General features: G+C 47.4%; 1 protein-coding gene across 13 annotated transcripts in view; it reads left to right on the top strand.

Moving 5' to 3' along the window:
• EHMT1 (euchromatic histone lysine methyltransferase 1) overlaps positions 1-13,948 on the top strand; it is a 96,448-nt gene that overhangs the window by 55,917 nt on the left and 26,583 nt on the right. For 10 of the 13 annotated variants that reach the window (XM_048966439.1, XM_048966431.1, XM_048966432.1 and 7 more), the window contains 8 exons: positions 1,897-2,074; positions 3,307-3,443; positions 4,294-4,482; positions 5,130-5,210; positions 7,238-7,358; positions 8,984-9,115; positions 10,988-11,133; positions 13,787-13,930. In XM_048966439.1, coding sequence (XP_048822396.1) covers positions 1,897-2,074; positions 3,307-3,443; positions 4,294-4,482; positions 5,130-5,210; positions 7,238-7,358; positions 8,984-9,115; positions 10,988-11,133; positions 13,787-13,930 — 1,128 coding nt within the window. The remainder of the gene's footprint in view (positions 1-1,896; positions 2,075-3,306; positions 3,444-4,293; positions 4,483-5,129; positions 5,211-7,237; positions 7,359-8,983; positions 9,116-10,987; positions 11,134-13,786; positions 13,931-13,948) is intronic. The other 3 variants (XM_048966434.1, XM_048966435.1, XM_048966437.1) reach the window with 2 other exon arrangements.

Here is a 13,948-nt window from a genome sequence, read left to right on the forward strand (position 1 = left end):
AACCTGCATGTAAAGGACAAAGCCCTTATTTATGTGCACTTGTTTAGCTGCAGTCAGATCTGCTCCTCCTGTTCATCCTCCTCATTTTGAGTTAAATCCGGAAAGCAGTGGATGTCCCAGGAGACCTGGGAACTCTCAGAATAATCCTGTATCCGAGAGTTAACCTTTATGTCTGTAAACTATGAAGAGGTATAAATAGTATTGTTGAGGCTATTATTGGCATGCTCTGCCCAGCGCTCCTGACGTACTTGTTCTAAGTGGGAGAACAACTGGAGCAGTGATCCATGTCCAGAAGATGATCCTACAGGCACTGAATTTGCTCCTTCTATTCAGCTTATCGAAGAGAAAGTTTTTAAAACTTTTACTCAAGCACTCTGTAAGTACAGGAAGGAGAGTTTCTGATGATACAGGGCTTTTTAGTTTAGTGGGAACAGCTTAATGCATTTAATTATCTGACAGTGAGAGCAATTAAGCATTGGAACAACATATCAAAGGGTATGGTAGATTTGTCATCTTTGACATCATTAATCCACGACTCGATGCCTTGTAGGAAGAGAGGCGCTAATTCAGCCAGAAGATATGGGCTTGATGTGGGAATCATTGGAAATGTGCTGGCCTCTTTATGCAGGTCATTTTGGATTATCATTATGGCTTTTCTGGCTGTGACCAACCCCTCGCTTTCTGCCAGCAATGTGCACATGGCAGAGCTGTAATGAGGAGAATCAGTCGCTTCCCCGTTTGTTCACAAGGTCACAGATCACTTGAAAGCAGCATCTAACAGAGCCCATATGAACCCAGAGACTATCTTGATTGTTTGCTGCTCTTTTAATTCCTCCCTTTTGCCTGCATTCCTTTTTCAGTTCTGGTATTTCAGCTGTCACTTCAAACATCCCATAAGAAGTGGTGGAGCAGCACGTTGCCACCGCAGAGCTTGTAATCCAGCACCAGTGCTCTTGGATTTCTGGAGCATCTCTTCCAAACCTGCTTGCCAATCAATGGACAGGTGTATGGAGAGGCATGGATGGGGCTAGGCCTTGTTTTAAGCACAGAAGATGGCACACCCAGTGTCAAATGGCAGATTGGAGTGGCACCATTTGCCCAATCTCTGCTGTGACAGCACAGCCGTGCGCATGTAGCTGCAGCAGTCGCGGCATGACTGAAGGTGCAGGGTGAGGTGTGCTCACATCAGAGCGTGTGTAAGCTGTGTTGGAGCCTGGGAGCCTGTCTGCAGGCACAGAGCACCAAAGTGACTGTAAAATTCTCTTGAGCCTTATCAGCTTTTCAGTAGGGGTTTATCGCCCGAGCTAGAGCGAGCTTTGCCACATCTTGCTAGGAACTGGCAGTGCTGGAGGTGAACCTGCAGTTTCAGGCAAATACCTTCCTTGGCTGTGAGCTGGGCAAGCAGGTGGGAGAGCACAAGCTTTGCTGAGTCCTTATGAGGCCAGAAGGAAGGATCCCTTCCCACTGCTGCCCACCCCTTGGAGTCCTCTGTGCAAGGCTCTGTTCCTTGTCTGCTGGGAGGTGACAGCTGCAGTCCAGATGTGTTTCAATGAATAGGTGCATTTGTTCATCTTTGTTCATCTTCTTGAGAGCCAACCTAATGCTTTTCAATATCTGCACTTACTTTGCAGAGCTTTGCCATGCCTGCTCTGTGTGCAGGTTTTCTCCTTCTTGGGGAGCTGCCCTCACCAAGTGACCAGCAGCAGGCTGGGTCTGTTTGCAGTCTTCAGGCAAGAAAACGTTGTTTGCTAATAGAGAAGGGGCAGAGTGCTTTTCCTTTGAGCATCTGTTCCTACCTTCACATGCAAGTGATTCTATTTGGCAGAAAGGAATTAAATTTATTTCAGTGATTTCTTTGAATTCAGAGGCTCAATTTAACTTCACTTTGTTTTCCAGCATGCAAGTAAAGACCCCAAAGATGGGAGAGAAAGCAGAGATCAAAAAGAATCTAAAGAGGAAGGCAACAAAAACATCCTGGAATTTGGGAAGCCGTTGCCGTTGCCCTCTCTCCCGGGCCTTCACCAGTCACTACCTCAGAACCAGAGCTATGTGGCCACCTCCAAGTCGCAGACGGGTAAGAGGACAGAGCTAAAATCCTTAGTAGCACCCAGCTCCCAAATGTGTGTGTGTGTCAGGTTCCACGGGCTGAGGCAGCTTGGTAAGGACTGAGCCTTTTGGTACTAGTTTTTCCACAGAGAATTGTAGTATCACAGCATGGCTGGGTTGGAAGGGATCTTAAAGCCTCCCCTCCGTTGGTGCAGCTCAGGTTGCAGTCAGCCTTCCAGGCTGCAAGCATGCACTGCTGCTCACGTCCAGTTTTTTGTCTGCCAGGACCCCCAGGTCCTTCTCCCTGCTTCTCTCAGTGAGTTCTCCTCCCAGTCCATACTCACATCTGGGGTTGCCCCAACCTAAGTGCAGCGGAATCTGCTTTAGGATTTCCTTGCCTGGCAGCATCAGTAGGGCTGTTGCTGTAGATCTTGTTTTGACAGATGCTGCTTACTGTGAGCCACACTTGTGTAAATAAAATGATTTGGCTTGGCAGAAAGTTTTTGAGGGGACTCTTTCTAGATTTTTGATGGAACTTTGTCATAGCGAGACGTGAAGAGATGCTTTCAAGGAGCAGCCTCTACAGCTGCTGGTGCTGGAGCTGGCTGTTTCCTGCTGCATGCTGTTATTAAAAGCCTGTGCTAAGCACACTTCTGATGTGTGTGCACCAAAGGCAGCAGCAGGCACTGAGGTGTGAGGACTGGTTTGATTAGAAGGCCAGGAGGGAGACTCAGCAAGTTGAGACCCAATCAAAGCGGTGAAAGGAATCAAGCAAGCTTCCGTAGCAGGTGTGAAATGAGGTTAAATGGCAAACAGCTCCTTATTTAAAGTACCTTTTCTCTGTTTGTTCTTTAGTTATTATATGATGGCTTTATTGTAAGTCGGTATTATTAACCTTGCAGTATCTGTTTGAGCAAGCTGGATTCTATTCAGTCTCCTGTGGCATTAGCAGTGCTGCCAAACACAGGCTAATGTAAGGATTTGATGCTATGTATGGTGATACAGGGACCAGAGGAAACATAGAGGAGGTACTCAGAATTTGGGCGATTTTTGCAGCATTGGCAAAAAGCTCTTTGTGTGTTTGCACGTATGTATGTGTCACCTTTTGGCTGAACTGTAAATAAATCAGTTGGAATGGGAAGCCTTTTTTCTCAGATAACGTCCTTCAATACGGTTTCCTGCATTACAGCCTCTACTCTCACTCCTTTCTTTTCACTCCTGAACCAACTTTGGCTTTACTTATTTATTTTTTTTTTCCAGCTGCTGCAGTATCTCGAAAGAAAAAACGGAGAATGGGAACCTATAGCCTGGTTCCCAAGAAAAAGACCAAAGTGTTAAAACAGAGAACAATGATTGAGATGTTTAAGAGCATAACTCATTCCTCTGCGGGTGCCAAGGTGAGGGCTGCACCGAGTCGGCCGGGCATGTTTGCTGTCACCATGCACACACCTTGTCCTGCCACACCAGCCCCATGGGTAGAGTAGGAACATTGTTGCTGTCAGCATCTTCTGTTCTGAGTCTACATCTTCTCTCTGGCAACAACATCCTGCCCACGGCAGCCTTGCTGCTTTGAAAATGGCTTTTTGAGGGTGGATGTTCTGATAGCAGCTCTTGCAACGTTTTCCAGTGGATGTTCCCCTTCTGTCCTGTGAGTGCTGTGGGACTGGAGAGTTTAAAAGCATACCACAGCGTGGTAACGTTTTTGTTGTGGAGTCCTTAGGGTTACTGTCTAGTGTCGTTTGAGGCTGTAAGGGAAAACAACCAGTGACTTAAAAGCAAACTGCAGGCTGGGTTTCCCTCCTGATCAGGTTCTGCTTTTGCTGCAGTCCTGGCCCTTAAGTTTTGGCCTTTGAATTCAAGTGAATTCAAAGCGCTAGGCATCAGTGGAGTGGAGTAAAAATCCCCCAGCCTGATTTAACTTCCCTTTATTTAGAAACCTCCTTTGCACCCTTGGTGTTCCATGGGGAGATGCCCTTTCGGTTAGTCTGCATGGTCTGGCTGAAAGCTGCTGTCCAGCAGCCCTCCCCTCCGTGCCTTGAGTCCAGAATGACTCCTTGTTCCCCAGACTGGCAGGGTTAGGTGGCAGGCACCTGCACTGCCTGTGCTGGCGGTGCTGGAGGGCTCTGGAGGGGCATACAGCTGGCTCTCCCTCAGCAGCTTTAACGCAGGTGGTCTGGGATGGGTTCAGCTGCTCTGAGCTGTGAACTGATGTTGTCTTTGTGGCACGTGTGCTTGGACAACTTCCAGAGTGAAAAGGAGCTAGGTGATGTCAGCCCTCACGTGAATGGGGAGAGCATAGATGTAGACTCTGAAGAGGAAGACTCTGATGAGTTGGAAGATGAGGACGATCACGGAGCAGAACAGGCAGCTGCATTTCCTGCAGACGATAACAGGACCTCTAAAGACAGCGCGTCTGACGCAGACAATGTCAGAAAGGTATTCACATGCCCCGTGCAGGACTTAGAGTGGGATGGGACACTGCTGATCCCTGTCAGACAGGAGTGGAATCAGTTGAGGCAATTTCTAGGCATTTTTTAGCATGCAAGATGGCAGAAAGCTCAGTGGTGGAAGTGAGGCTTTTGATGACCACTTCCTGCTTCCTTTTCCCCTCCCCCACGAGAGTCTCCTCGCCTACCCTCCTGTTTCAGCCTTGCTACATAACTCTCTGTGATCCATTGTATGTGCAGGACTTCCATCACAGTTAGGTATTCACTGCACCAGCAGGAGATGTCTTCCTAATTCTTTACCAGCCTGTAACTAGATTCAGATTGTTTTAGTTAACTTACCCCAAATCACAACGCATATTGTAGGTATGAGGTTGTTTCTTATTAACCACAAAAATTAACGTTTGGTTGGAAAACTTTCTTTGGGTGTTATCCTGTCCCATCCTCATGGGTGAACCATCAAGTGCGTTAACAGCCTTGGAGTGCTTGTCCTGGAGAGGAGATGGTGTTAGTGCTCACATGGCTGGGGCTGAGTGCAGCACGGTGATGGGATGCTCAGGCAGGGTGTGGAGGGGTGCCGTGCTTGGAGGGACCTGACAGGACTGACTCTTTCTGTTCTGGGGCACATGGTGGCTGCAGATTGATGATGGCGACTCTGAGGAGGATCAAGAGTCTGCAGAGTCTGGAGAGGATGAGGAGGATGGAGATGAATCTGACTTGGTAAGCCTGGCTGCTAAATACAGCTTTCAACCGTTGTTCTGCTGGTAATGATTTCCTCTTTGCTTTGCTGCCAGAAGGAGACGAGCAGTGTAGTTTTGGGACTCTGACAAAACTCAGTGGCTGAATCCATGCACACAGAGTATTGTTTTCCACAAGATGCATAGCAGCGATACACTTAATTACTTTCCAGCACTAATTAATGGGCTATTTTTCTTGTTTTCAACAAGGTGTTGACTGCTTTTAATCATTTGAATGGCAGTGGAAATATTTAAGGGTGCTTAAATTCCTTGGGTGCTGATTTGGCAAGTGGTGGGAGCAAGCAGTGTTTTCTTAACAACCTGAAGCTCAGCTTGCCTCCAGAGTGAGTCCAGGTGGAGATGTTCACAAATCCACTGGGCCAACCCACTGCCTAAATTCACCTTGTCTGACATGCCACCTCAGAGGCACGGGCAGCTCTTGTCAGGCATATGTACAAACAGCATACAGAAAGACAGTCACTCTCCCTGGGAACGTCTGGTAGTCCTAAGGCAAGATTTTCACCAGCGGTTTGGTGATTTTGACTTCTTATTTTTCAGATGGCTGGTGGAGGGAACTTGAAAATTACTATAATTTTTTTTAAATTGCTATTCATTGATTGTCTGTGTCTCCCCACCTTCCCCTTTACTTTAAAAATGTTGCTCCCTTTTCACAGCATCTCAAGTTGAGGAGCCAGCATTTAAAGCACCCCAATTCTTCAGTCACCTTGAGAAAATTCTTGACTTCATTGTCTCGATGTTTTGAGCTGAAGGTAGAAGCAACTGTACCAAATGAATTGTTGAAGCTCTGTAGAATCTCATTCCTTGTTCTCTGACACTACAAGAGCCAGAGAGGACTAGCCAGAAGGGGCTGTATAGCCTGTGCCTTTCACTGGGCAGCTTGAGGCACTTTTGTAGTGCTAGATCAAACTAAGGGTAGAGCTTGCAGTCAAGTCCAAACAGCCCAGTCATATCCAGACGTCCTAGACTGTGATTTTTGCTATGTTTATATGTGGTGACTCAGCCTGCAGCCCAGATGGAGACTGGCTCAGATGCAAACCTCTCACCCACCAGCAGTGATGCAACTGGTGGAAGCCACGTGGCGAGGCACAGCCTTACACTTGGGCACAGTGATTGTTGGGCCAGTGCAGACACCACTGCAGAGCTGCCTGGGGAGCCAGGGCTCAGCGCCACCTCGATCCTGCTGCACTCTGTGTTAAGAGGGCATGGTGCAGCATCAGTTTCCTGTTAAGGTAGGCCACGAAGGTAGGCCTTGGTCCAGCCTCTGTTGAAGGCAGCAGGAGCTTTTTTTGTAGGCTTCAGTGAGAGATGGAGTGAGTTCATGTTAGAACATGAATTTTATGTTTGGAGCTTTGTAACGCTGGGTTGGAGTTTCTGGTTGCCCATTTTAAAGTTGACTTTGAAAAGTCACCTTATTTTCTGTGTATTAAACAGAAAGGGAACCTAAACTCTGTTTAGATTCATACATGCCTGAAGATTGCTGTGTGATTAGGTTGTGCTGACACCTTGCTCAGGGAGGGAGCTGGTCTCTGCTATGCAGTTAAATTCCCCAGGGTCCATCCCAGCCTGGGCTCTTCAGGTACAAGAGATATTTTTTTCTAGCATGGCTGTGGAGCAATGTGAATATTTGAGTTGGAAAAGAAAGAAATAAAGGTCACTTTTCTGGGGAGAAGCTAAAAGCGTGCACGCATACTCAGCCTGCTGTGCAGAGATACTCAGCTACTCCTGAGATGAGTGTGGTGTTAGAGCCTACATGGAAGAGAAGGTAAAGTGAGCACTTTTGAGATGACAGGAAATACGCCCACACGTGTGCTGGTGTTTCCTTTTCTGCACTGTAAAGGCATTTCTGCACCAATTGATCTCAAACCTCAGTCCTTAAGGCCTTTTTACACTTCTCAAGCTGTGTGAAGGCTCTTTCATATGAGTGCAAAGGACTGCTGTGATGCTGATACCAACATGCCTTACATGCACATGGCCTCTCTGGTTGTTCAGAGCTCGGAGTCCAGCATTAAGAAGAAGCTGCTGAAGAGGAAAGGAAAGACAGACAGCCCATGGCTGAAACCCACCCGCAAGAGGAGACGGAGGAATAAAAAGAAACAAGCCAATGTGCTAGGTAACTAACTGAGTTTTGTTCTTTAGCTGCACAGAAAATGGTCTGCCAGGTAGGGTAAGGACCTCCGGCCCATGAGGCAGTGGTTGTCTGCAGAGCTCTTTCTTCCTTTTGAAGGGAAGGTTTTCCTTTATGGTCAGATTTACCTCTATGGTTAACCAGAGCCTGAACTGGCATCTCACTTACAGCTTGTGTCTGCACTTTAACAGCAAACTAAGCGTGAGGCAGCTTTATCCTGGGCGTGCTGAAGTAATGATTATTGTTCACAAGTTCTCTTTTTTTTAGAACATCCAAAGACGACTTCATGGATGTAAAGTGTAACTGAAGGAGATTGGCTAGATGGAGAAGGGAAAGGAATAACCATCCCAGAGTGATGCTTGATTGCTTTTGTGTGGGTGTTAGTCCTGCTGAATGCAATGTGCTGGCTGTCCTTGCTATTCCAAAGCACCGCAGCCCATCCCTGGGCCTGAGTTCAGGTGGCCATTCTAGTTTGAGTGAAGTTACACAGCACTCAAAGGTTACAGTTCATTTTGTCCCCAGAAAGCTGTGGGCTGAGGATGGAGGAGGTGCAGGCTGGATCTGATTCCTCATCTTCAGGAAAAGTAACAGGATGAGTTTAAAAGAAAAAAGAGTTGGTAGTCTGTGAAGGTGTGCCTTCTCTTTATTAAGGCTTCACACATCCATTGCCATCAAAGAGTTTATTCTGTTTGCTAATTCCTTCTAAACAGGCCGTTTTTTATCAGCAGTTGTTGCTGCCTGTTTTCTGAATGACCACGTTGCAGCCCCTGGGCTGCCCTCAGCGTCTGTCACTCATCTCATTTTGTTCCTCCCAAGGCAAACTCTTCCTAAAAGGAAATGGGGGCCATTGATCCCTTTCAGAGCAAATAGCTAATTCTTCATTTGAGATGCAGGCTGTTTTTCTACCCCTTACATAAAGGTGGCAGCCAGTCTTTCAGGCTAACACAAGTCTCTTGGCCAAGCCTGAGTGGGAGAAGCAAACCAGGATTGAGAGTCAAAGCCAAGGGAATGTGAAGAGATGACAATTCCCACGAAGGCTCCGAGGGATCCCCCATACAATCCCTTCCCAGCAGCAGCTTTGTTCTCTCAGAGCCAGAACTTGGCTTTTATGTTTTCCCCTCCCATTCAGCTGAATGTCACCTGTCTCGTCCTCTCCAGAACCTGCATCAGCAGCCGGTTTGATTTGCCTGGCCGGGCTGTACCTGGAGCCCTTTGCAGCAGGTTGGAGATGGGGGAATGCGCTGAGCCCTGGTTTCAGCCCTTCCTTATGCCATTTGAGCTTCTGCTGCCCTACAGCAGGCAGAGATGTGCCTTCTGGATGCAGAACTTATTTGTCTCATTTATTCCTTTTTTATTTTTTTTTTTTTGTTACCTACCTCCGTAGAAGTGGAAAATCTGTCGGATCAGACAGGGGTGGAAATAAGAGATGGGAGATCAATTGTGCCATATCTGCCCAGCTGTTAAATTTCCATAATTCTGTGTGCATCTGTACTCATAGGCTCTCTGAGGAGCCTGCATGCAGCCATCTTGGTTAAATATGGCCTTTACACATGCACGCACTTTTTTTTTTTTTTTTCCAGCTGTGTAAATATACGTGTGTTTGAATCTAGGTGCTGAAGCCTATAAATCATCGTTGGGAGGCAGAGAGGGCTCTGCCCAGGATAACAGCATGGAGTACATGGAGGTGTCTCTGGATTCCTTGGATCTGCGGGTGAAGGGAATCCTCTCCTCGCAGGCGGAAGGTGAGTGCTGGCTCGGCGCGGCCATGACCCACGTTGGCTTTGTTCGCTCAGCCCAAGCAGCGAGCGGAGCCCCGCATGCCCCCTGGTGGCTGCCAGAGCCCCGAACCCAGGCCTGGCCCGGCTGAGAGGCTTCCTGCAAGGCTGGCAGAAGCCGGGGGCCGGAGGCGTGAGGGGGGGCTGAGCGGTTTGGGAACGCTGCTGAGGTGGGATGCATCCATCTGTCTGTCCCACTCCCCCGGCTTTGGGCGATGTATGTGTGGCCTCTGAGTGAATCATCGCCCTGCACACTGGTGCCCTCGTCTCCTCAGGAACTTGCAGGGGTCTGCCTTTGGTGGCCAGTGAGGACGGTGGATGGTAGGGGTGTCTGAGTGGCAGCCGTTCCCAGGGCTGATCCTTGGCTCCGGTGTGGATCTGACGGTTCTCCCCCATTGCTCTTCTGCCTTCAGAAGTGGTGTGGCTCTTTGATAGGAGCACATCAAAGAACGGGTGGGAGTGTTTACCACCAAGGGAGGGTCAGGATGGATGAGGGATGTTTTCATCAGAGCCTCTGGATGTCAAAAAAGATTATGAAAGTGACAGCTTGGAAGGTGAGGAATGAGCTTTTTGATTTGTGGTCCTAGATAAAGCACTTAAACATTTAATATCTGGGCAGGATTCTACATGACAAAGGGCTTTCCTTCTACTTGTGTCTTGAAACGTCTCATCCTTTCTCAGGGCTTGGTCTTGCAACTTAACCAATGGAAACTCCTTACAAGATGAAAAGAGCTTCTGCTCAGCTTGTAGGGTCGTAGCCATAAGGGAGAGTGCTTTTGCCAGGGCAGCTACAGAGGAATCTCTCTGAAGAATGAAGTTAGTCTTTGAAATTCTGCAGCAAAATAATTCGTCTTTCAAAAGCTTCTAAAACAGCAGCACAATTAATTCCTTCTCACTGGGACTCCAACCCATAGCAGGCTTGTGCAGGAAAAGCTTGGGACACTACAGGGTGAACTGCGGGTGATGTTTGAGGGTTTAAAACCTTGCAAAAGGTGTTACAACTCTGTAGGACTAAGGTAGGTGTGAAGGACAAAAAGTAATCCCTGTGTCATTGGGTCAGTGTCTTGTGGTCACACGTAACCTAGTAAATGAGTTGAATCCAGAGGAGCCCCAAGAATATTCAGTGTTCCCCCATTCCTGGCTGTGTGATCACTTAAAAGCCATTATCCACCTTTAAAAAGGCTTGGGAGTGTTAAATACCTGAGAGAAAGAGATGAGGAGAAGGCAAGAAAATCTGAACATCTTGCTGCTTTCTTTTCTCTGGTTTGTTCTCTTTCAAAAAAAAAAAAATATATATATATATATAAATAGATAGATAGATAGATAGATAGATAGATATATTTTGGTTGTGTGAGACCAAATAGTCCCAGGAATTTTGTTGTTCCCATTTGTGTAGTAAGCTTCTGCAAATAGTAGTTTGTGCTTCCCTGATCTTCTCTATTTAACACTCCCCTTACTACTTGAATTTCCAACTCTAGTTTGTTACCCACAGATTTCCTGGTGCCAGAGCGCAGTGTTGTGGGACAGGTGAGAAAGAGAGACTGATAAAAATCTGTATCTTATAGTTTTTCCACGTTGGGGTTTTCTCAGGATAAACTGTTTTTCACTCAGTATTCTTGAATTCAGCACTGTCATCTGTAGTGTCACTGGACTCAGAAAAGTACCGTGTGCTTTTGCAAACTCCATCTGCTGTAAGAAGTGGGTCTTTGTAGGGTTTAAGTGATGCCTTTGAAGCATTTCAGGATGTGGAACTGGAAGATGCCATGAGACATGGACAGTGTTGATGTGTTCTCCCAGAGGGTAACATCAGAGTTGATTTGCTGATCTTCTGTACTCTAGGTCTTTCCAATGGTCCTGAAGCAATGGAAGTAGACGGTCTCCAGGAAGTTCCCCTCTGTAGCTGTCGAATGGAAACCCCCAAAAGCAGAGAGATCACCACGCTAGCCAACAACCAGTGCATGGCCACCGAGAGTGTGGACAATGAGGTAGGAACCTGTCTTTCAGCTTCTCGCAGACTTTTTTTCCTGAGGACAAAGACATAAAGAGACAAAGCCGTGCCAGGAGCATGCATTACATCACTCATGCTCTGCAACATGCTAGATTGGGAGCCCACTGGTGGGGCATGGTGGGGCAAGCACCTCCCCCCAGCACACTGCATGTGTCACACACTCGGGTGAAAGCCACTCCAAAGTGAGTAGGAGCAGCCTGCAGGGCTAGCTGGAGAGGCACTGGGTGGATCTCCTGCTTGTCCTGGCTTGTGTAGCTGGATCAACTGGATGTAACAGGCAATGCTTCGGGCCAAGTGGGCTAAAATACATTAGCATGCATCAAAGTGAGAGAATCCAATCAGGGGAAGCTTGGAGCTGGTTCCCTTGACTACAAAGGAGCTGATGCAAACCTTTCCATAGCCAGCTCTTGAATTTCTGGAACTTGGCATGCTTTCCGCCAGCTCAGTCTCTTCTGGCCCTCCACTTTTCTCCTCCCCCCAAGAGGCTTCTGTTACAAAGCTTCCTATGTCCTGGCAGTCCTGCGCAGCCTCTGTGGCTGGCTGGCTGGAAACATTGCACTCGATGCCTCTAAACTGATCACAGCTGGGCTAGCTGGGCTCTGCTGGTTCCGAGAAGGTGGAATTAAGTGGCAAAAGTGACTTCCTCTCAGAGTCTGGAAGGGAAGACAGAATCAAACTCAGGAGATGCTTCTTGCTCTGGAAGAAACTGACATTTCTGTGGTGCTTCAGCTGAGCTGCAGCCATGCTGCGGTGCTCTGATATTTACTGGTAGAAGGACAAGGAGTCAGAGCACTCCTGGCTCTTCTGGAGGATCCCAGTAGAAAGGTGGATGGAGGGAGGAAGGGGTAATCACATTTACAGCCCAGCTCTACTTCTGTTAGTAGGTACCTATAGAGAAAGGAATTTCACTAGCATGACAAAGTTGATAGGTTAAGGAGAGAATGCCCTGGAAACTTACAGGAGAGAGGGTTCTCCAGGGTTTCTGAATAACAAAACGTATACAGAAGAGTTCCTATGGTTGTCTGACAGTTCTCTCCCCAGATAAATCAGAGGAAGGAATAGCAAAGGCCATGCATTCTGTTAGATTCTTTTTGGCAATGGGTAAGTGACTCATAGATGTGGTAAGGATATTACATGTATGAATAGTGGGTTCTCTAGGCTGTCATGTCCTTGGATAATGCTGTAGTTAGGAGCACTGTGCTACACTCTCTAATGGCTGGAAAATAGCAATTAATCATTTTGTACTATTTTAGACTTTTCTAACAAATAATATGTCGTGACAGAATGATGCAGGGACTTCCTTACACAGGCAGTGCAGCTTCTCACGCCTTAATCAAATTTCCTCCACTCATAAATAAAAATCAATGGACTGGTCCTTTCCTGCAGCCCCTGGGATCTGTGTGCTAGCAGTGATCACTCTAGGCAAGGTGTCACAATCACAGGTAGGATTTGCAGCTGGAATTTGGGTAAGCTGGGTCAGAGATGCTAAGGGAGAAGAGCTCAGGTTAAAAACTGTTCTTTTTCTTTTTTCTTTTTCCTGTAGGTGTGTTGTTTGTAGGAGAAATGGAGTTTAAAATAAATCAGAGAGGGAGTTTAGTTTTGCTGAGAAAAAGCAGTGAATCAAACCTCAGCTAGAGCAGGAGGGGCAGCCTGCTAGTGATGAACAGACACTGTGTTCCTTACGGACTGCTCTGATCATGGAGGCAGAGTGCAGTGCACCACGCTCAGATTCTGGTAGGGCTGTTTCCTCCTATGAACTTCTCATGTTTATGTTTCTGTGCTGGAAATGTCCTTTGCCAAGCGTTTGGGGAAAGCAAGGTTTTCATCTGGAGGGAGTTATGAGAACCCAAACGATGTTGCACCGCACTGGCAGGTGGCAACCAGGATGTGGAGGAGGCTCATAGGTGTATGCACAAGGGTGGCAGGAGGAAGCCCCAGTCCTTCTGGCGCAGCAGGGGGACAGACACCGCTGGGAAAAGCCCTGCTCATGGAGCCTGCTGTCACTAACACAACAAGGTGGTGTGAGAGAAGACAGCTCTTAAGCCCAAAATTACACACTGGTGAAATGTTTCAGAAAGCACGCTGAAAATCTGACTGGAGTTGAGCTCTCGTAAATGACTGGCTATTCATCCCTGTGGTCTGGGCGGGGGCCAGTGCTGGAACCAGTACAGACGATAACATAGCTGGCAACGAAGAGCAATTATTTTTCCCTTTATCTTCCTGTGACTTGTACTTTTGAACAGTAACAAGATTTAGTGCGTACGGTCTCGTTCTCTTGGTCACTGACACCCGCTCTTCCTGGCAAAAGCAGAGAGTGTTTTGTGAGTCAGGCCCCTGGGACTGCCCCCTCTGTGGCTGCTTGGCTGTTGCGTATTTCCAGTTATGATTTTTCTTGCAAGGAACAAATGACTCCGGTCCACATGCATGTTAGTTAGCAAATGATGCATTTCTTCCTGTGAGAGCAGCTTTCACAGCTTCCTGCTGCACTGCTAATGCTATCTGGCACACATCTGAATTACTGTGAAAAAGCCAGGGCTCATCAAGGCAGTGTGCAAAATCTTCCTCCGCACAAGCACAGAGAGTGTTTTGGTCTCCAGTAATTTCATTTCCTTTAATTTCTCCTGTTCCAGCTGGGCCGATGCACAAACAGTGTGGTTAAGTATGAACTGATGCGCCCGTCTAACAAAGTCCAGCTTTTGGTGCTGTGTGAGGACCATAGAGGGAGGATGGTGAAACACCAGTGTTGCCCTGGCTGTGGATACTTTTGCACTGCAGTAAGTCCGTGCTCTCAA

Source organism: Lagopus muta, chromosome 19 (assembly GCF_023343835.1).
Source record: "Lagopus muta isolate bLagMut1 chromosome 19, bLagMut1 primary, whole genome shotgun sequence".
Taxonomy (NCBI): Eukaryota; Metazoa; Chordata; class Aves; order Galliformes; family Phasianidae; genus Lagopus; species Lagopus muta.